The sequence below is a fragment of the Haliotis rubra genome, unplaced genomic scaffold (assembly GCF_003918875.1).
Source record: "Haliotis rubra isolate DU_JTF1 unplaced genomic scaffold, ASM391887v1 Scf155, whole genome shotgun sequence".
Taxonomy (NCBI): Eukaryota; Metazoa; Mollusca; class Gastropoda; order Lepetellida; family Haliotidae; genus Haliotis; species Haliotis rubra.
The window spans coordinates 803,986-826,253 of NW_025765503.1; the positions used below are offsets into that span (position 1 = coordinate 803,986).

The 22,268-nt window shown below is 40.2% G+C and overlaps 1 protein-coding gene across 1 annotated transcript in view; it reads left to right on the forward strand.

The window, feature by feature from the left end:
* The window catches only part of LOC124270825 (protein diaphanous homolog 2-like), an 89,464-nt gene extending 74,041 nt beyond the window's left edge, over positions 1 to 15,423 (forward strand). Inside the window, 7 exon segments of the mRNA XM_046705887.1 lie at positions 825 to 977; positions 2,311 to 2,440; positions 3,750 to 3,874; positions 4,114 to 4,278; positions 4,513 to 4,648; positions 5,103 to 5,219; positions 12,090 to 15,423. Of these exon segments, the coding sequence (XP_046561843.1) occupies positions 825 to 977; positions 2,311 to 2,440; positions 3,750 to 3,874; positions 4,114 to 4,278; positions 4,513 to 4,648; positions 5,103 to 5,219; positions 12,090 to 12,463 (1,200 nt within the window). The 3' untranslated portion in view covers positions 12,464 to 15,423.
* Positions 15,424 to 22,268: the final 6,845 nt, after the last annotated feature.

Sequence of the window (22,268 nt, forward strand, 5' to 3'; positions counted from 1 at the left end):
GAGGGACGCAGAAAAAAGTCCAAATCCTTTTTGTAAAATTTCCAGTTAAGTAACAATAAGTTATCACTGAGTTTGCTACTAGCTGGTATCTTTTGCAATTTGATTACTGTAAAAATTAATGTGATGATCATGATACACAATACAATTTCAGTATTAGTAATAATATTTAGGTGTCTGGGACCCCCATTTTGTTGTCCAGGACCCCTGAAAATTAAGAGTATGAGTCACAGGGACACTCAAATACAGGACTCCACGTAAATCCTTGCTTTACTGAATTTAATCTCTTTGGAACCATTTTGTTTCCTTCTTTCTTGCCGCCATTTATGATAGCTTTGCCAAACATTAATGAAGAAAGTATGTTGCTGTCTTAGGAAATAGGTTAATATTATCCTTCTGGTATGTTGAGACTGCCTCCGTGGTGTAGTGGTTAGAGCGTCCGCCCGGAGAGCGGAAGGTCGCAGGTTCGATCCCTGACCGCGTCATACCAAAAGACCTTAAAATATGGTACTTGTTGGTCCCTACCTGGCGTTCGGCATTAATGGGTACAACAAGGACTGGTCGGCTCGGAGTCAGTATAATGTGTCTGAGTGGAGTATTCATGCTTCACTGCGGCATGGTATCTCAGTGGGCTAGCACTATAAAACCAGCTTAAGTCTGGGCTAGTACCATCAGCCGTACATACACATACACATGCATGCACGTCGTCATATGAGCGAAATATTCTCAAGCACGACGTTAAACCCAATTTCACCTCACCTCTGGTATGTTGACAAGCTACTACTACAAATGGCGTTAGACTCATGCAAATCTGTCCCTGGTTCCAGGACTTAGTGGCAGCAACAGAGGCATGTGAAGAAGTGAAGAACAGCAAGAAGTTCGCCCGTCTGATGGAGTTCATCCTCGTTATAGGCAACTACCTCAATGCTGGCTCTCGGAATGCACAGTCACTTGGCTTCGAGATCAGTTTCCTCAGCAAGGTATGTAGCTTAAATGGTTTATATTCACAGAGCAGAGTTGTTTAACAGTATTTCGTGCTCGTTAGCATGAAGTGAAATGGAAGATTGGGTGGCTGCAACGTGTGAGAAATAGCTTTCTTGACATTAAATATATAAATGGCGTCCATGAAATATTTTCAATATGCCCTGGCGACACAACTAAAATTATAGAAAAATTACCAAGATTCACTTAATATTAAAAGAAATAAATTTGACAAAATCAAATGATTCGAAATCTGTTTTTGCACCGTGTAGAACTGTTTATTAGTAGCTTAACATGGGCATGGCCATTTTGAATGCGATTTCACATAATAGGAAATTTTGAATGATAACAAAGTTTGTAGACTAGATTATGGGTCCAGCACAAATTCTTGCATCCTTGATAGTGTTTAGAAAATCCAGCTTTTAAGTTTGCATGTTGTTTACAGATTATTACAATAAATTGGAATGACATAATTGTTGTGATCTTTTGAGCTTAATTGGAACATCAGAAGATATATCACTTATTTTTCAAAGGCACACCTAAATTATTTATCTGGTGCCCTATGGCATGCTGAAAAAATTGACCCGTGAAGATCCGGGGTAGAATAGGTCTTCAGCAACCCATGCTTTCCACAAAAGGTGACTATGCTTGTCGTAAGAGGCGACTAACAGGATCGGGTGGTCAGGCTCGCTGACTTGGTTGACACATGTCATCGGTTCCCAATTGCGCAGATCGATGCTCATGCTGTCGATCACTGGATTGTCTGATCCAGACTCGATTATTTACAGACTACCGCCAAGTAGCTGGAATATTGCTGAGTGCGGCGTAAAACTAAACTCACTCACTCACTCAAAAAAATTCATTTCTATCCCTGTATAGATTTACTGAAACAAGAAATGGGTAGTGCAGATTGCTGATGTAGCTGAAATATTGGATCGCTTGGATTTAATGTGATATTCTATCATGTTATGTCTTTGATGTCTGAGATGCTGCAATTGCTAAAACGTTCCTTAGGCCTGCCATAAATCTTTGATCGCACCACCACCAAACTTGTGCTGATGGGTGTAAGAAAAGTGGTAAATGTTGCGTCTGGGGTGAAATTAAGGTGACACACTTCAGAATGTTTTTACACAAAATTCATTCACTGTTTATCTCAGGTGTGACCAAGTTGTCTAAGGCACCATGATTTACTGTACCAAGTTGCCCCCAATGTTTCTAGGTTTTTTAGCATAGATGAAAAATTCTTGAAAGTGAAAAGAGGGTAGTTCTAAATTGCTGGAAACTTCTCAAATGTACAAAATATCTGCCACTGACTGTCACACGTTCCCCTAGTTGGAAAACACCAAGTCTCAGGATGGGAAGACAACTTTGATGCACTTCATGGCACAGACAGTTGAAGAGAAACACCCAGACCTAATTGGCTACATAGAGGAGCTGACACACACAGAGAAGGCAGCTCGAGGTAGGTACATGGGGCTAGAGAGTATCTAGTTAGCTTCCTGTAGGAGCAGACGTACACAGAAGGCAGCTTGAGGTTGGTACATGGGGCTAGAGAGTAACTGGTTAGCTTCTTTTGGGAGCTGACACACACAGAGAAGGCAGCTCGAGGTAGGTACATGGGGCTAGAGAGTATCTAGTTAGCTTCCTGTAGGAGCAGACGTACACAGAAGGCAGCTTGAGGTAGGTACATGGGGCTAGAGAGTAACTGGTTAGCTTCCTGTAGGAGCAGACATACACAGAAGGCACCTTGAGGTAGGTACATGGGGCTAGAGAGTAACTGGTTAGCTTCCTGTAGGAGCAGAGGTACACAGAAGGCAGCTTGAGGTAGGTACATGGGGCTAGAGAGTAACTGGTTAGCTTCCTGTAGGAGCAGACGTACACAGAAGGCAGCTAGAGGTAGGTACATGGGGCTAGAGAGTAACTGGTCAGCTTCCTGTAGGAGCAGACATACACAGAAGGCACCTTGAGGTAGGTACATGGGGCTAGAGAGTATCTAGTTAGCTTCCTGTAGAAGCAGACATACACAGAAGGCAGCTTGAGGTAGGTACATGGGGCTAGAGAGTAACTGGTTAGCTTCCTGTAGAAGCAGACATACACAGAAGGCAGCTTGAGATAGGTACATGGGGCTAGAGAGCAACTGGTTAGCTTCCTGTAGGAGCAGAGGTACACAGAAGGCAGCTCGTGGTAGGTACATGGGGCTAGAGAGTAACTGGTTAGCTTCCTGTAGGAGCAGACGTACACAGAAGGCAGCTTGAGGTAGGTACATGGGGCTAGAGAGTATCTAGTTAGCTTCCTGTAGAAGCAGACGTACACAGAAGGCAGCTTGAGATAGGTACATGGGGCTAGAGAGTATCTAGTTAGCTTCCTGTAGGAGCAGACGTACACAGAAGGCAGCTTGAGGTAGGTACATGGGGCTAGAGAGTAACTGGTTAGCTTCTTTTGGGAGCAGACGTACACAGAAGGCAGCTCGAGGTAGGTACATGGGGCTAGAGAGTAACTGGCCAGCTTTCTGTAGGAGCAACCTTACACAGAGAAGGCAGCTTGGAGTAGGTACATGGGGCTACACCCTGCTATTGACACATAAAGCTCAACGTTTGCTGTGAATTTCTGAGTCTACATAAACCTGTCTATCAAAGTCGATTTCTATATTTATTTGGTAAAAGTCAAGACCGACAGAAGTGTTACTAGACAAGGGTTATGTACTAGTGGCGAAAGTCAGAGAAAGACTGGTATAACTCATATAACTCCATGACTCTGGTCTATTGTTTCAGTGTCGGACGAGACGTTGCAGAAGAACCTGAAACAGATGGAGAAGCAGCTGAAGCAGCTGGAAATCGACATCAAGAACATCAGCAAGGCCAGCAACGAGGGTGACCGGTTCGCAGAGGTCATGGAGATATCCTTTCCATACTACAGCTGAATCTGCTGATTGAGTTCGGCCAGGGATGTTTGTTCCAGATCTACAAACATTTCAAGATATGTTTTAGTGTTAAAGTGATGCCTTGTTTACCCATGTTTTCCCTATTTCCTGTTTTTCACATAAGTAGAGTTTATTTTGGTTTAACAACAAATTAGACTTTCACAGAAGAAATATGTATGTATGTGGCTGATGTTCTTTTTCCTTGACTCCTTCACGTGTTCCTCAAAAGTGCCAGTGAGCAGCATGATGTCCTAAGTACGATGTACAAGAAGTTGGACTCCCTGTTTAAGGACCTGGCCAAGTATCTGTGCTTCGACACCAAGAAATACTCAATTGAAGATTTCTTTGGAGACTTAAAAAATTTCAAAGAAGCATTTAATGTAAGTAGGCTTTTGATTTTGGAACTGCAAGGGAGTTTAAATTTTGAAGAGGTTTTAGAATATTAACTCTGAGATGTCTCTGTTACTTTTTTGAAGATTTCCTTCATGGTTTCCATTTCATCTCGCCTCCTTCAGTGGGAACAGGGTTTTGTTAGGGAGAACACTGGTGTGAGGCTGAACAGAGATGTATGATATTTGGTCCTTTTTTTATGTGTTTTTGTTTTGTTGTTATAGAAAGCAATGAAAGAGAATGCAAAAATGCGCGAGACACAGGAGAAGATACGACGTGCCAAGGAAGCCAAGGAGAAGGCAGAGAGGGAGAAGAAGGAGAAGAAAGCCAGGCAGATTGCAATACTGGACATGACCACAGGTTTGTACACAACCAAACTGAATGTGAACACAGGCAAATTGCGAGACTTTGTGTGATCAGTACTTGACCACAGTTAGGCAGATAGTGACACGGACATAATCAGTAATTTATCATAGTTATAACATCAAAAAATGATGATACATATTTTCAGCAGTTATTTACATTGCATAACTGTGTGTGAGATGCAAAATGATCTCAAGCAGTATGTGTAATAGATATTACCACAGGTAGGCAGATGACAAAACTGCAGACGAGCAGTAAACTGAACAAACTTAGGTAAATCCTATATACTTAATTTCCATGCTAAGTAGATACCAGAATTGGATATGTTCCGAGTGTTGATACTAATTGAGCAAAGAGTTCATTAATAACAAAATAACAAAAGTAGAGTTGATGATTGAGAGGCAGAGAATGGTGTTGTAGTCAACAGTTGGGGTGTATTGTGCTGCTTCAGATGATGACCAAGAGGGTGTTATGGACAACCTGCTGGAGGCGCTCAAGACAGGGTCGGCCTTCAGCGTCAACCGGGAGAAGCGAGATGGCAAGCGCAGGACACCTCGGGCAGCAGGGGGTACGTAGACTTCCTACAGACTTCATAAACATGGATGTAAAACATTGTTGTGTACATTGGCCAAGATGATGACTCGGTGTTCAAAAGTAGCATGAATCTGAATGGGTCCCTATCTTAACCCTAGTGGTAAAAGTTAAACATTTAGATGGTCCCCAGAGTTACTTATCGTCGGATTATATGTTTCCAGATGTCATATATTTTCGAATTTCAGTATTTATTCTCACTATAACATGGTGGTACACACAGACATTTTAAATATTTGGATTTTGGCTCTTTTTCTTATGATAAAGTTGTCCTTGACAAGTCAGTGATATGTTTTACAATTGAAAATCAGATGTTGATATGCGTCCGAAAACCCCACAATGCTGGGTTACCGTACTAGCAAACGCCCAATACTTCCTTAATTTCGAACACAGATGATGTATGTCAATTTTGCTTCAAAGTAATATTTTAAAGTTAACTTCTTTGCTTATGCCAGTCATAAGCGGAACAAAGATGTGGATCGTTGCTCATTATATCAATCACTGGATCACCTGGTCCAGACCTAAGTGTTTGCTGGCCTCAGTTAGGTTGGAAACTACTTTGGTACTATCAGTAAAGAACAGATAAACACCATGGTTACTGAGTATTGAGAAGACCAGGGGGAGGTAACCATTCTTACCCTAACCATTCTTATGGATGTTGATACTGTCAACTAATAGTTTTTGTGGTCCATGTTCTGTTTTGTACAGACTGATGGGGATATTGTCATAGTTATGACTGAAACAGTGCTGGGGCAAGCACAAGTCACTATCAAAATTTTGCAATTTACTTCTGTGTAGAATAAATCTTAGTCTATTTAACACTATTATAGTATGCTAGACTGTCACTATCGTAGTTAGCAAGACTGATGCAATGTATGCAGTTGTTATGAATGAACTAATACCAAGCAGTCTATGCTAGATCTCCATATTATTATTATGATTGCTCAGTATTTGTATATGGACATTGCATCTGATGAGTGTAGTCCAATACTGCCTTGATGTGAAGTACATTATCATTACACCTCACCTCACCCACCCTCAATAGTCTCCTCACCCACCCTCAATAGCCACAATCACCCTTAGGTAGCCCCTCCCACATATACACCCTCCCCTTCAGCTTTCTCACTATGACACCCTACTAACACCAGGTGTTCAGGATTATACCCTGTAGAGTCCAGTGAATACTCATAAGATCATGAGGAAAATTGATGAGATCTCCAGCACCAACTATGATGATCCCAATAGACTTTCAGAGTGAGTAACCAATGTTGGTCCTTGGAGCTGACTACACTGAGTATTGGGTGGTCACAATGTCAGAGCTGTCTGATTCACAACCTGATGCTGTTGAACAGTGCTCAAGCAGCTCCTGAAGTTCTTGTCCAGAATCCATCTGGATTGCTGGATTGCTTGGTCCATGTTGAATCTATGCTTGTCACAAGAGGCAACAGTGGATCAGATGATCAGGTGACTGGGGTTGATTGCATGGAATTTTATTCCATTTCGTCAGGTGGATGTTCATGATGTCTGTCACTGATTTTCCTGGTCCATGTGGATTTGGGGGTGGTGGGGGGGGGAAATATAGACCCCATCAACCAATGCTGTTTGTAAGAAGCAACAGCGGATCAGATGACCAAGGGACTTGGTTGTTTTCGTTGACTCCCTGATTTCTAGACCTCCATCACAAACTGGAATATTGCTTTGTGAAGTATTAAGTATTAAAGACTGAATAATTTACATCCCTTTGCGATTCCCCAAAATATTGCTTCCAGTGGTGATTGACAGCACTTATTGGAACCTCCGGCAGCTCTCTCCGCATACTACAGGATATCGTACTCCAATTCTAACTTCCTAACAAGAAAAATATATTGCGTGCTAAATTTACTTTCGATAAGAATTAAATAATCAATTTTGGTACTTAACACACTGGGTGTTAATCTAACTTTGATAATTACTCTGTCTATTTTTTTACATTTTTGTGCAGATTCATTTATTGGTTGATGGGTTTGGGAAAATTTTCTAATTTTCTTTACATTTATTTGGTACCAAATAGAATAACCCCTTGCCTGAAAATTCTGTTACTCAAGTGTATCTGAGAACATGCTAGGACACTTTTTCACTTTTTTGTCAACATTAATCAATAAAATAATGATACTAGAGGATAGATGTGATGAATGCTGGAAATAGAAACTTAATAGAATGATTTTTTGTCTTTGAAAACAGGACAAGTTTGAAAACAGTTATTTGATAAGAAATCCATTTTACAGTCAGAACATGTCATTGTGAGAAAAGAATGTTCTCATGTTATGAAGTAGTAGATGTGAGAGGCTACAAGCATTTGTTGGGAGGGACAAATTCAACGGTACAAAAGTGTTTTTAGTTACATATCTTGCTTGGTGCTTTTGCTGCTGGACTGGTGTCTGCATGAGATAATGTTTGTACATTATCAGCCATGTAATAAAAGTTATGCCCAAAGAACTTTATGCCAAAAATTTGATAAATAAACTTGGACATCTGTGAACTCTCCATGGACTGTCCCTGTACTTCACATAGACTCCCATGTATCTCCAATAGGGCTATACGATTCACCTAGACCTCGATTCAGTTCGATTTTCGATATTGGACCCCCGATTCGATCATTTTCGATTCGATTTGCCATACAAGTAAAAACATCAGATTTCGTTTAACTCTCAGTCTGCTTTTTTAGTGTGAAATCCATCTTCAACTTGGCGATGTCTACTAATAACAATTCTCATTGGATAATTAGCCCGGCGTCAACCCATCATGTTTCGCCTTATTTCAGCACTCCAAACTGCTCGAGTTGGAGTCAAAGTTACGTTCTGGCTATGTGGAAATAATTTAAATAGGTATTCAAATATCAAATCGAAATAGTGATAATGGTTATCGAAAATCAAAACTAAGGTGTCAAACCGAAACGATGAATCAAACTGAATCGTTAGAGTCCTAATCCCCTATGGACTCCTCTGATCCTAGGTTTTCCATGGATTCCCCTGAACAGTTCCATGGATTTCCCAATCCTCCCAAGATTTTCCATGGATTCCTCTGCATCCCTCTTCAGATTCCCCCAAACCTCCCTAGATTTCCCTGTGCATTACCTTCCATGGAATCACCTAAACCCATGGCCTCCAGTGAACATCCCATGGATTCTCCTGAACATCTCCATGGACTCCTGAAACCCCAGGATTTTTCATGGAACCCTGAACCAAAAAGTACAGGCTCCTTTCAACTACCCAGGGTTTCCCCTGAACCCTCTGTGGACTCGCTTGATCCACCACAGACTTCCCTGACCCTCCCAGATAGTCCACAGACTCCTCAGAACTCCTGTATGACCCGTGATAAGCCTGTAGCTGTTGCTTCCCTTTCTCTCCCCCGTCAATCATACTCCCATATATCTTGCTGAATGTGTGTTTATGTTGAATGTCTTCTCCCACAGACCGTATATCGAACCTGTCAAGGTCGCGGGTATGGAAAGATAGTCCTATTAAACCTGAGGTGACATATCATATCTTAGCATGATCATGTGGTGCAATCATGTGACCTGTGCATGACCAGTTAGATCCTTGGATTGTAACCTCAACTTGATTATTGTGACTCATCGAGCTTTGCATGTGATGATCATCTGCTGTTTTACTTTGAGTTTTGTCATCATTATTTTATGTTGCTGTCCTCATCGATATTTATTAGCCTCTCGGAAGAACACACAAAATGTATATTTTTGACATCACTTCAGTCACAATCCATTGTTTGATGACTGTCGTAAAGGGAAAAGGAACATGTGCTTATAGCTTATCATTATGGAATCACCATGATCTTTCACAATTGAAAAAAATGTGATTGAGGGGGAATTCATTTTGTTTTGAAAGATTTTTGTTGTTGTTTTTGTATAATGTGTGTTGTTTTGAGAGGGCCTATAGTGTATGTTGTACTCATTACGTGAATCCAGGGATGACAGTCTGCCACAGACTTGACCTTGACACCTTGGTCGCAGATTTGACCTATGTTTCCAAAACTTTAGCCGGTCAACTGAACCATTTTGGGGCAGTTGTCATCCCCATGGCCTGACATTTCAGGGTTGTTGCTAAACTACTGTTGCCATGGTAACAGAGGGCTATCACATCTGTTGAGTCTTCCTGAAAAGTTGGTTTGTTACTCTTTAAGTATTTTTACGGTAAAACTGATAAGAAATGTACAAGTGTATTTTACAGTTGTATTTCGCAGGGTTCTTCTTAATTTGCCAAAGCATAGGCTTTCAACACACTTTTATACTTGAAGCAAACCATTATTTGATAGGAGCCTGTACCACTGTGATAACCAGTCATAATACTCCAAGGATTTTAATAAACGTGTATTGTTAACCCAACTTAATACTCTTGGGTTTATTGGAAATGTCTACTATTGCTCTGTACTTATAAAATAACTACGTTCTGCTGTATTCTAACATGATATGCATGGACCTGTATTAATAACACTTTTATACCTAATGGCATGATTCTTATATTTTCTATTAGGCCACGGCAGCCAGTGGCATTGAGCATATTATGTTCACTTGGTGCGGATTTTTCGAGAGAAAAATAATTTTACAATTAATATACAATTTTTAACAGAACAGTTTAGATTGAATTTGTCACTTCCTTCTCTTCTGCTGCTCAGGATTGGCAGGACTAAGACTTAAACAGGTTTTGACTTTTTGTCTGATTTGACCTTGACCTTCACCTTGCAATGGGCAGATAACTGTGGTGGCTGGATTCTCCTATAGATGTCTTTGTAGGTTCTTCACTGTCTTTCAGGGTTGTTGGACTTATCTGCAGCTATTGTAGTTTAGTAGGATCATTTGATAAAGTGTGAGTAGTATGTTTATTATTTATCCTTCATTCGAAGGATGAACGGGGCGGTGGGGTAGCCTAGTGGTTTAAGCGTTGGCTCGTCACGCCGAAGACCCGAGTTCGAATCCCCACATTGGCACAATATGTGAAGCCCATTTCTGGTGTCCCCACCGTGATGTTGCTGGAATATTGCTAAAAGCGGCGCAAAACCAAACTCAGTCAGTCAAAGGATAAACAACTGTATAAATCAGTTGTTCATAACTCACATGACACCTGCAAAATCTTATCGGCAGTTTTAATTAGGAGAATAATCAGTCAATTAAAGACTGTCAGTTGAAAAAACGGGGATAAAAATTAATGAAAAAAGACAAGATAGACTAAGGACATGCTGTTGTTGGTTTGCATCTGCAGGTAAGTGTCTAGTGATTTCATTTTCACTTCATTCTCAACCCATCACAGTAGAAACAAAAATATGTTGGTGTTTATACTTTTTTGAACCAGACATATCTTTGGCTTTGATTTTTATTATGGAACCAGTTTTTATTTGGATTTGAAACTCTTTTTTACAACCATAAATATTTGGGGCTTTGAAAATCCTTGGTGTTTCACAGCACAGATATATACTGAGGGAAACAAATAGGGGAACACAATTTATCACAGTGTTCCCTTATTTAGTGTCAGATTTTCAACCAAAGTTCAATACAAAGTTGGCGAAGAAACTCGTAACAAGTGCACATATTATTTCATGTGTTCCCATATTTGTTTCCCTCAGTATATTTGGGACATGACTCATTGTAGAAACAGATATGTGGTGATTTTGGTCCTCCTTTTGTGGAACCATACATATTTTAGGCTTTGACTTCTTTCTAGAAGCAGATATATCGTGGAACCTGCCCTTGGGAAGACTTGACCAGATGCTTGGTTTGTTTCCCTGCTGGAACCTCACAGACACTTGTTCCAGTGTCTTGTTTAGAACTCCTTTGAGTTTGGATTGTCTACTGTTTGGGTCTTGTTTATTGAAACCGTTTGATCCAATTCTTGCATGTACAGCTGATTGTGACATCTGCATGATTTCTATTCTGTAGATCTTTTCAGATTGTTAGAAACCTTTTGCTATTGGGATTTACTTTCATTGCTTCTTCAGGATGTTTTGTGTGATTTGATTTTTAGAATGTTACATGATGTTTTACCTTTTCAGTGTTTCGTCAGTTGCTTCATAGTGCTGTTTACAAGTTTTTGATAAGATTATAATTTATAGCAGAATATGTTTATCAGAGTATATGAATGAATTTTAAATTGTGTGAGTAGTTGGGTTTGATATCTGCTCTTAAAAGAATGCTACTGAGAGGTAGGGTTGCTAAACTGAAAATAATTGGAAATATCGTCAGTGGGGAGAATTATCGACAGTTATCAATATGAATTAAAGTTTTCATTTACACACTAAATTCACAGACATTATATCTTTAGTCAAATTTTGCTTCTAAAATGTGTTCAGGACAGTCTTTGATGGTGATCCAAGTATCACCCCTCACCAGTGATGTGAAATATGTTTATTTCTTTTGGACTCTTTTTGGTATATTTGTTCCAGTTTACTGTTCTGAAATCCAAAATTCCACAAAAGTGTAACTGTCCTGAAAATGAGAGGATGCTGTCTGTATAACAAAGAAGCGAAAATCACTTCCACATGTTACAAATATATTTTGAAAGGCGGAAAAGTTGCAGTTATAGGATTTGTATGAGAAGGATACTATCATAGGATGATGAATAAATTCTTCAGAAGTATGGAATCAAGACTTCAAACATACTTCGTTATGCATTGAAAATAAACATATGACATTTTCTACCATATGTATGACTTTGAGTGGGGAGTATGTCTCTTGGTATTATTCTATTGTGATGTTTCCTTGTTAAGCCACCTTTATGATTTGTTTTAATGCCTGTCGTCAAATGATCTTAGATACCAGCCAAATTTTGGTCACACTAATACTTTTCCTTTTTCTCAACAGCGGAAAGGAGAGCTCAACTTGAGCGATCACGGTCTCGACAGAACCTCCTACAGTTAGACAGTTCCACGGTGAAAGAAATAAACTTTGACGAATCACACGCTAATGAGATTCAGAATCAACCACCCGAGCAGACGCAAGAACCTGAAAGGAGGAGAGGAGACAGCATAGGAGACGCGAGAAAACAAAAGAGGAATCCGAGGCGGAAAAGTTGCTGGCTCGACTTAAAGAATTATGATAGCCTCATTCTGGATTCAAAATGGTTGCTGTTCTTGTCATGTGACCTAACCAAGTGCATGCTGGGATATGTTACATCATGTAATGATAGCTTCCTATGGATTGAAGATGCTTGCTGTCACTGGTCGTACTACACTTAACAAGTGCATGCTGGGATATGTCATTGAGTATTCAAAACGTAGGATATTCTGCTGTGTCTTGCAAGGGCCTATTAGTGTCATTCTAGACACCTCACATTGTCAAGAAATAGAAAGTGTTCTCGGATATATGCCTTTCTTCGGAAATTGGGCAACTGTGATACAATTCATTCAGTTTGAGCAGTTGCTGTGGGTAGAGTAGTGCTGGAAGTTACAGCAGACGTGAGAATCTCACAAGCCAGGGCAGACGTAGCTTTTATACCTGTTCTGTAGCTGTGACATATTTTAACGAATTTGTTCCAGGTGTGCTCTGTTACAGATCTTTCACATCATTGCTCACATTTGTAATTTTGTAATTGTTTGAGTCTTCAGATTCAATATTCAGTCTGTGCCTGAGAAAGTTTCTGAATAACCTGGACATATTTTTCAGCTTGAATATTGTTCAGTTTAAGACATGTAAGTTGTATTGCAATTGTACACTGAAGTGTTTGTAGACACAGTCTTTGGGCTTGTGGTGAAAGGCGCAGACTGCATGTTGCAGTCAAGTGAGGTTTGAATCTGAGCTTGTGGCCAGGAGCTGAAACACTCTCTTCTGTCTCTAGGTTGCTTTCTAGTTTATGACAGAAATCATTTTCATCATACCATCAGCTAATGTTGTTAATGTTGTTGTAATTGGGACCATGTGAAACAACAGACGGGAGTTGTTTTGATTCTATTGATAATGTTTCAATTGGCAGCTGACGCCTTGCCTTTGTTGTTGACCATGTCTTCTACCATCCAATCATTATGCTTGATTCTGATGTTACGCTTGTCCATCTAATTGCATCCAAGTAACAGGAAGCAGTGCGCAAGGCAGTATGCTGATGCTAAGACAAAGATATTAGACATGTCACTGACCGAAATGTTCCTGGAACTCTTGGAATAATATTTGAGTACAATGGGAGATATGCCAGCTCGCACACACAGTTGAAAATTGTCTTTCGTTAAGGGGAGGTAAGTTTATATGCTGATTTTGAAATGTAATCATGAAATATTCTGTGGTGAATCACGAAGGACTTGAAAGAACTGAAGACACTCCTTCTAAAACTCAGGTGAATGCTGGTTTTCTTCTCGACTTAAAGACCTGTGTGGCTACTTTACCTTACATTCCACTAGCACTTAAATACTTTTTGCAGGTAAGTTTCTCCTAATGAACAGTTTGATTCTTGAAGTTTAGGATTGTATTTAGGAGGACTTCTGTCAGAGTGGATTGGTCCGCAGGTGAACTTCAAGAAGATTGCTATGGTTGAGATCACTAGGTATGAGTGACCACTGCCTTGGAAACTGGAGGTGACTGATTTAGAAATGTACAAAACGGTTTGATCTGTACACTGGTTTATGGATGTCAAGAGTCTGGGTGTTAACAGGAAGTTTGGGCTGGTCAAAGAAAAGAAGCAACAGACAGTGTCTCCTTGCCTTATTCCAGACAATCACAAAGCCATTATTGGAAGTTCTGTTTTTGAACCCACTGTCATCTGGGGCCCATTTAACAAAAAGATCTCAGTGCTATGACCCATTTCAGATACTTCAACATAGACTTACGACAGCTGTAATGGTAACGTCACTGGAACTGTTGTTGTACAGGTAATCTTAGATCTAAAGTAATCGTAACTCCATACCTTAACATATACAGAAGTTACGCTAAGATCGCTGGAACTGTGCCCAAGAGGTATAAATCTTATCAGTTTCCTTGACAGTAAAGGAAGTTCCACTAGTCTAGCGAAAAAGTGACACCTGTTGATAAGATTCCATGGACTTACAGATGCATTTACATTTTGACTCAGTTTATTTGACAGCCATCCAGCTTACTGGAAATAAGGACATTATCTAGAGTATTAAACCCAGTTCAAGATCCTAATATCTATACATGTATCCACCCTGTTCTCAGCAAGATGTTAGCTGTTAAGAGAATACTCATGAAAATCATGGTGCATTATTGGTACTCTTCATGACACAGCGATTCGGTTCAAGGAACAAGATTATTCTCTTGTATTTTCTTGGCATCTGTATATTATACTTTCCTGAAGGCTTATTTAAACGAATTTGTAGATAATCTCTAAATATCTGTACATTTTGCTTGAGTTATGGCTTTAAAATGCATATAACCTCCCCAGCCGTATGATAATGTACATATAGAATATTGGCTGGCGGAGAGACTGTAAATGTGTATATTTCTATCACCCTTCATCGCAAGTAGTCGCTTGTTTCATCTCATACAGCATGTATGTGACTATAGCCACATGTTCATCTGTTAACTGAGGCCTGTTGTTCATTGGTCGCTACACAGACAAATTCAAATAAGGGTTGAGCTGTTCGTCTATTTGTTGATCTGATGTTTATTGGACATTATTTATTTTTACAAAAGAAGACATTAAGTTCATTCCTCAGATTATGCTAATTAGTTACTTGTGCCACTTTGTGCCATAGCTTTCTGTGTTCTTAAAAATAATTGGACCCTTTTAATCCACAATTTATTTAGACCAAAATTTAGGTTAGTATCTGAAACACTGGTTCAATTCTGTTAAATAATTCATTGTAATAGACTGTTCAATTTGATTAATGACAGAATGAAATTATGTGAAAAAATCAGTTGCATGACTTCAAGCGTTTACAGTTTGCAGATCATTATTCTCCTGTTGTCTGTGTAGAACCAGGCCAAAAACACAGGACCCAGGTTATCTCCCCTGTGTTACATTATGTTCTCACCCCCTCAGTTATCTCCCTTGTTTTGTAGCATGCAGCATTATGTTCTGTTAAGTTTTTGTTCTTTATTATTTGACACGAAATCATTGATTGTTGAGAAGGTATAATTGCCGTCTCAGACTGTCAGGATACTTTGCCAGAACCCAATCATATTCTGATCTACACGGAGCATAACAAGGAGAAAGAAATGGTTTCTGCTTTTGCTCAGGAAACAATTATTGAAAAGATGGTAGATTATGGTAAAGAAATTCAGAGCTGACTTCTGGTGTTAGTTCTCTTCCTAATTAGGTTTGGATGTTTTTCAGTCCAGTTAGACATTTCATGGTGGGAAGAAAAATGGTATTTGTTTATGAAATTAGCTTTGTTGAGATTGAAGATGAAAATCAAATACTGTGTATTGTATTTAGGAAATATAGCTAAAGAAACATTTCCAAGCTGGTGGCCCATACACAGGACCTTTTCTGACGCAATTTCATCGTGCTCAACGTTTACTATGGGTCTGCAGACAGGCCAGGTTCAAAGGGTGCGGATGTTGCGCAGGCGGTACTTAATAATAATAGATTCCTAGAATTGACAGTGAGGTTAAATGAAGGTCAAGGTTATTCTGAAGATTGTACAAGTTTATATAGCAAAATACATGCAATGTGACTGGTTCTACTAGTCCTGTCGGAGATTGACCTTCCCTCCGGAGTAACACAATTTGTCGTGTACACTTGTCAGGGTTATTTGTCAAGCTCGTGAAAATTCCATCATCTATGCAGATTAGGTGCCTTGAGAAATTGCGTACCTGAGCAGGCTGTGTCGTTCATCTAAAAGCAGATAGGCCAGGCAAGGCAGTGAGAGCCGGCAGACAGCGGGAAGAGCACGGGTAGACCAGCAAGCCAGGAACAAGGAGGAACGAACACTGACCAACCAATCCAGCTCATCTACTGCCCAAGTGTCGATCCGACTTCGCCGCCTTCCCCCGCTAGTCTCTGTCGGACTCTGTCAGACTGTTCGCCCTACCCTACATAGGTGTACTGCGAGAATAAAAACACCCATTCTTTGTACGCAACTAGGACGTTTGAAGAGTGAGTAGACGCCGGGCAGATTCACAAGACCAGTGATGCGGTGTGTTGGAAACGACCATGGATGCGGCTTATTGGAAACGAGAGTTGAGAGCTCTTTAATGATCAGTGTACTTGAATACTGTACACTCGAAATATCATGCTTTTGGTTAATTCAAAAAAGTATCTGATGAACGCGATGCCCGAAAACTTGACATTATGTATTTCTGAGTATTTGTTTAAATTGCCCATTGGCAGTGAACACAAAGGCAAATGTTTGCCATGGGAGATTAATAAAAAGCATAACATTATGACTATCATTCTGTGGATGGAATGTTTGCAGTTTTACTGCAAAGTGGACGTGCAGATGAGAGGTCCTTGCAGAAATATTTCAAAAGTTATGTCCCTGTTTATTCCAGTATTGCATCTTTTAAAAAATAATAATTGAAGTTAACTCAATGTGATTGACATTTACGACTGTTTGTGATATGTTTAGTTTTTCCTTTAGAAAACTCTTCAAACTTTTCAAACCGTTTTTGTATAAATATTGCTCTGTGGTAAACCTTACTTCTGTTTGGATTTAATTTAAAGCTGAAGAAATGTTTGCTGCATTGCATGCATTATCATTTTGTTTATAATTCCATGGTGTTTGAGGGGCGGTGGGGTAGCCTAGTGGTTAAGGCGTTAGTTCTTCGCGCTGAAGACCCGGGTTCGATTCCCCACATGGGCACAATGTGTGAAGCCCATCTGGTGTCCCCCGCCGTGATATTGCTGGATTATTGCTAAAAGCGGCTTATAACTAACTCACTCACTCATGGTGTTCGACTTTATTCATTTCGTTTTCGTAACCTCTAGATTGTATATACTAATGCGCTGTTGGAATATGGACAACAAAGTGTTCCGGAGTCGGATTTTTATGCCCCGGCCATATATGGCTGGGGTATATAGGGTTACCCTCCGTGTCCGTCCGTACGTGCGTCCGTCCGTACGAAACAGGGAATGTACTCTATCCACTTTTCCACAAAAAAGCTCTGTGGAATTCAATGTAATTGTACATGGGCTTTCTTGGGACTCTAATGGTGTGCATCTCATATTTTGTTTATGTATTTTATTGTTGTTGTTTTTTTGTAAGTGTAGAGACATTTGAACTTAAGTACATTTTGCTGAATTTCTCTATGATGATAGTGTAATAGGGGATGAAGTCTATCCACTTCTCCACAAAAACTGCTCAACAGAATTGAATGAACTTGTACATGCCTTATGTCTTTCGTTGGGACTCTAAAGGTGTGCATTTCATAATTTTTTATGCAATTTCTAAATTTTGTCACTTTTACAGATGTTTAAACTTAGTTGAATTTTGTTCTATTCAGCCTGTTCGTTCCATATTATAGTACTGTCGGAAATAGAAAAAAACTGTTTTTAGGCTGTTACTCTGTATCCCTAAAATTGACACAATTGCAAATAGCATATGTCGAAATAACCCACTTCGGCCTAACTGGGCGTTCAGTGGGATGCGTAATACGATATCCAGAAAAGCATGTTTACTCGTAAAATCGGGCAAAACTTAGAAAAAATACGAATAGCTGCTGAAAACAATAGATCAGACTATAGATGGCAATTAGGTCGCTCAGCCAGGTATGACGACGGACCGTCGACTCACCTGGCATGAAATGCACGTGCTGCCTACAGGCACAAGGGGTCATCTCAAAGATATTTTGTGCTTTTTCATGTGTGTTGACTATGTCTCATCTACTGATTAACATCTTACGTGTCTTTCTTTCATAAAGTTTATGTTGAGATATGTAAGAGAGTATGATACCCGAAAACCATAGAAACGCATCGTAGTATATAGGTGGCATGACCACCCGAAGATCGACAGGACTGGATATTATTTGTAAATTGTTATGACGTGCCGTGTACCTCCCCAGTATAATTGCCCTAAAGGATTATCTTATCTTAGCTGATATCTCTATCCCCAAGCCCGACCCCAGGTTTTGCTTTTGAGGCGACCCCTCCTATCTGTTTCTTTTTATAGTGACAGTGAGACTGCATGGTAGCTACATCCTTAATAGTTTCGGCATAAAAGTTATTATTTTTTACGTCAGCTATCGTTTATAATGAATCTACGTCTAATTTCAAATTGGGCATTTAAAAAGTGTCCTTTGTAATACAATATCGTCGCACACTAATTTGCATAAAGCCATGGTCTGTTCCAAATAAGTCTTTTTGGACTTAGAAAAAACCCGCATTGCTCATTTCTGCACTAATTTCCCCTCAGTAAAGTCCTTTTTCTCCGTTTCCTATCTCTCTACCACTGAGACTGTAGTTAGGCCGAACTTAGTTTAACAGATATTTCACACTTTCACATATCAACTACATAAATTGTAGAGATAAATGAGAAAATACAGTTTTTTTCTATTTCCGACAGTACTATAGCAAAATATATTGCGGCTCAAGGTTTTACTTGTACTTAGATTTTTATTTGAAAAACATTCGCTTTTTTAGCCACCTTTCTGCAGTGAGTCGTCCAAAACGTGGAAAACTAATGTAAGTGAAAAAAAGGACAAGTTATTAGTCGTTTGTCAAAAAATAATTATTTACAATAATATTAAAGTTTCAAGTAACTTTGATATTTGCTAAATCAAATTGGCCAAAGAACTCCCTCGTCCTACCTGGGCCCCGTTCCACAAAGCGATTTTAGCTCTACGATGATCGTAAGTCCATGTTAACGTACTGGAGTTACGATTACCTTAACGCCAAGATTGCTTTGAGGAACGGGTCCCAGGGTGCCGTTCCACAAAGCAACCGTATCGCTACGCCAGTCGTAAGTCTATGTCAACCTATTGGAGGCACGGTTACCTTAACGCTAAAACGCTTTGTGGAACTGGTTCCTGGTTCTTCAATCAATTTTTGATTACTTTTTTTTATTATGGGTTTTTGGCTTTGGTAGTGCGAATCCGTAAAATATCGAAAAGCTAAAAAGGTTTTACTCCACTCCATGTCATCAGACGTTGTTTTTGTCATTGAAGCTCATGTGGCTTCCCGTACGTTAAGATGTCTGTCTAGGATCTTTCTTCATCAGTTAGCAGTCCTCTGACGTCAGCTGCCTTACTTAACATGCTTTGTTCGGAAGTTAGTTGACACAGCATGTTTCTCAAAGAAAATGCAAAGTTCGCAAAATGTATTTTTCAAAGGAAACTATATAAAAAGGAACTTTGACAGAGTGATCGTTTGAATGTAAACATTATTTTACTGAGCTGTCTTTGATATTGAGAATGAAACAAATCATAAACACCGACAACTTGTCTTTGATGGTTGGAACAAAAGCTTTCAGTGGACCAGCCATGTAATACATCCAGAGTCCACAGTCACCTTGCTGATAGAACTTAGGAAGTACTTGTTTGTTGGTTGTTTAACGCCGCACTCAGCAATATTCCAGTTGTGTGGCAGCAGTCTGTAAATAATCGAGCCTGGACCAGACAATCCAGTGATCAACATGATATCAATCTACGTAACTGCTATACAACAAAATGTGTCAACCAAGTCATCGAGCCTGACCACCCGATCCCGTTAGTCGCCTCTTACGACTAGCATGGGTTGCTGGAGATCAATTCTAACCTGTATCTTCACGGGTTTTAGGAAATCTGTGGCCGCGGATCGGTTCCTGTTTAGTATTACACCAGTTTGGGGCGATGGGGTAGTCTAGTGGTTAAAGCGTTCTTTCATTGCGTCGAGGGTCATGGTTCGATTCTCCACAATGGTACAATGTTTGAAGCCTATTTCTATTATCTCTCGTCGTGATATTGCTGAATTGTTTGCTTCTGTTCGTAGTCATTTTCTCTTCTTACTCAATCGAAATGAAAATATAGTATTGAATTGTTTAAAAGTATCATTGTTTTGAAGCTTATTTTAAGATTTTTATCCCGAAAATATTTGTCAAACAACCATCACAAGAATTCAATAGCTTACCTTAACATATAGTGAAAGCATGTCTTTCTCTCCGTCCGTTGGTTCATCTTCTTTGCAAACATAAGCGAAAATTTGCACAGATGATCCTAGAGCGTGTGTCTTTCTTGCGCCATTCCAGTCCTATTGCAGACAATGTTACCTCAATAGTCATGTGTACCTTTAACTTTTTTCTTGTACCCCTTCATCCATTATGGTATGAACTGTGGTTATGCAACAAGTAAAGGATAAGTGGAACACCCTTTTAAGGTTTAGTTTGGATTAATTAGATATTGATATTACTTTTGACTTTCATGTACTTTTGACTCTCTATAAATTTCACTCTCCTCTTAAACACGAGTGGCCCTGAAAAACCCGTATCTGTACACAGTGTCTCTTTAAAGGTCTCGTTGAAGCCGGAGGAGTGTTTACAGAAGACGGCCACGTGTGCCCTGCTGTCATATATGACAAGTGGATAATCCAATGGTTCTTCGCTCCACCGTTTTCCTGAACACTCATGAGTCCACTTATGTATGTAAGAATGAAAACGTTTCAATATAGCTCTTTTACAGTTTATCGAAAATAGAACAAGGATAAAGAGACCCTGCTTTTAAGCGACGTTACACAAACTACATGGTGACGTTGATGGTGTAGGTAAAGTCTACCTTTTGCCATATCGCATCATTTACTATGAGGTGAGGTGAAATTGGGTTTAACGTCGTGCTTGAGAATATTTCGCTCATATGGCGACGTGCATGCGTGTGTATGGGTATGTGCGGCTGCTTGTACTAGCCCAGACTGAAGCTGGTTTTATAGTGCTAGCCCACTGAGATACCATGCCGCAGTGAAGCATGAATATCCCACTCAGACACATTATACTGACTCCGAGCCGACCAGTCCTTGTTGTACCCATTAATGCCGAGCGCCAGGCAGGGACCAACAAGTACCATATTTTAACGTCTTTTGGTATGACTTGGTCGGGGATCGAACCCGCTACCTTCCGCTCTCCGGGCGGACGCTCTAACCACTACACCACGGAGGCGGTCTCATTTACTATGATCATTACAGAGTACAATCCATGAAATAAGTCCAAATTAACACAACGCGGGATGTGAGGACACGTGTGAGTGACATTCGTAACTACTCGCCTCTTTCCGTGACCTACAAGAAGACATCGTACCCCTATCGTACGCCATTATTGCCAAGAGTCGTGGCAAACATATCAAATCGTGCGTAGTAAAACGCATTTCGAAGCATAGAAATGGCGGCACTGTCAAACTTTGAAACTTCGCTAAACTATGCAAAGCACAATTTAAACATAAACTTTGAGCTAAAGGATCAGCAACTTCCAACATATATACAAAGGGAATGACTGGGTTGCTGTTTGCCTATATTGCCCACGGGATATAGGATATTCAAGGAGTAGCCGCGTTTGGAAATTCAGAGTTATCTTTCCTTGGTAATAGTACAAGACTATTTTCATCTCCATGGCCGTTTGCGCTTAAACTGGGCCCAGTCGTAAACATGGCCACGAGAGGGGTACGAGACGCCTGTAGCGACCAGAACTGGGATACGACCAGAACTGGGATAAACAGTCCACAATTTCGTAAAACCCTATTTACTGCAGTACTGCTCCTGGTTAACTCTAAAATTTAGTGTGAGTGAGTTTGGTTTAACGCCGCTTTGACTGACTGACTGAGTTTGGTTTTACGCAGCTTTTAGCAATATTCCAGCAATATCACTGCGGGGGGCACCAGAAATGGGCTTCACACATTGTACCTATGTGGGGATTCGAACTCGGCTTTTCGGCGTGACGAGCCAACGCTTTAACCACTAGGCTACCCCACCGCCCACGCCGCTTTGAAAGTGACATACCGGCGTGACAGAGGATATCCCAAAGTAATGCAAGTCTAAGATGCTCAAAACCAGCGAGCACAGAGTGAGCGAGTGTGAGTGAGGGTTTACGCCGCTTTTAGCAATATTCCAGCAATATCACGGCGGGGGGCACCAGAAATGGACTTCACACATTGTACCCATTGTACCCATGGGAATCGAACCCAGGCCTTCGGCGTGAC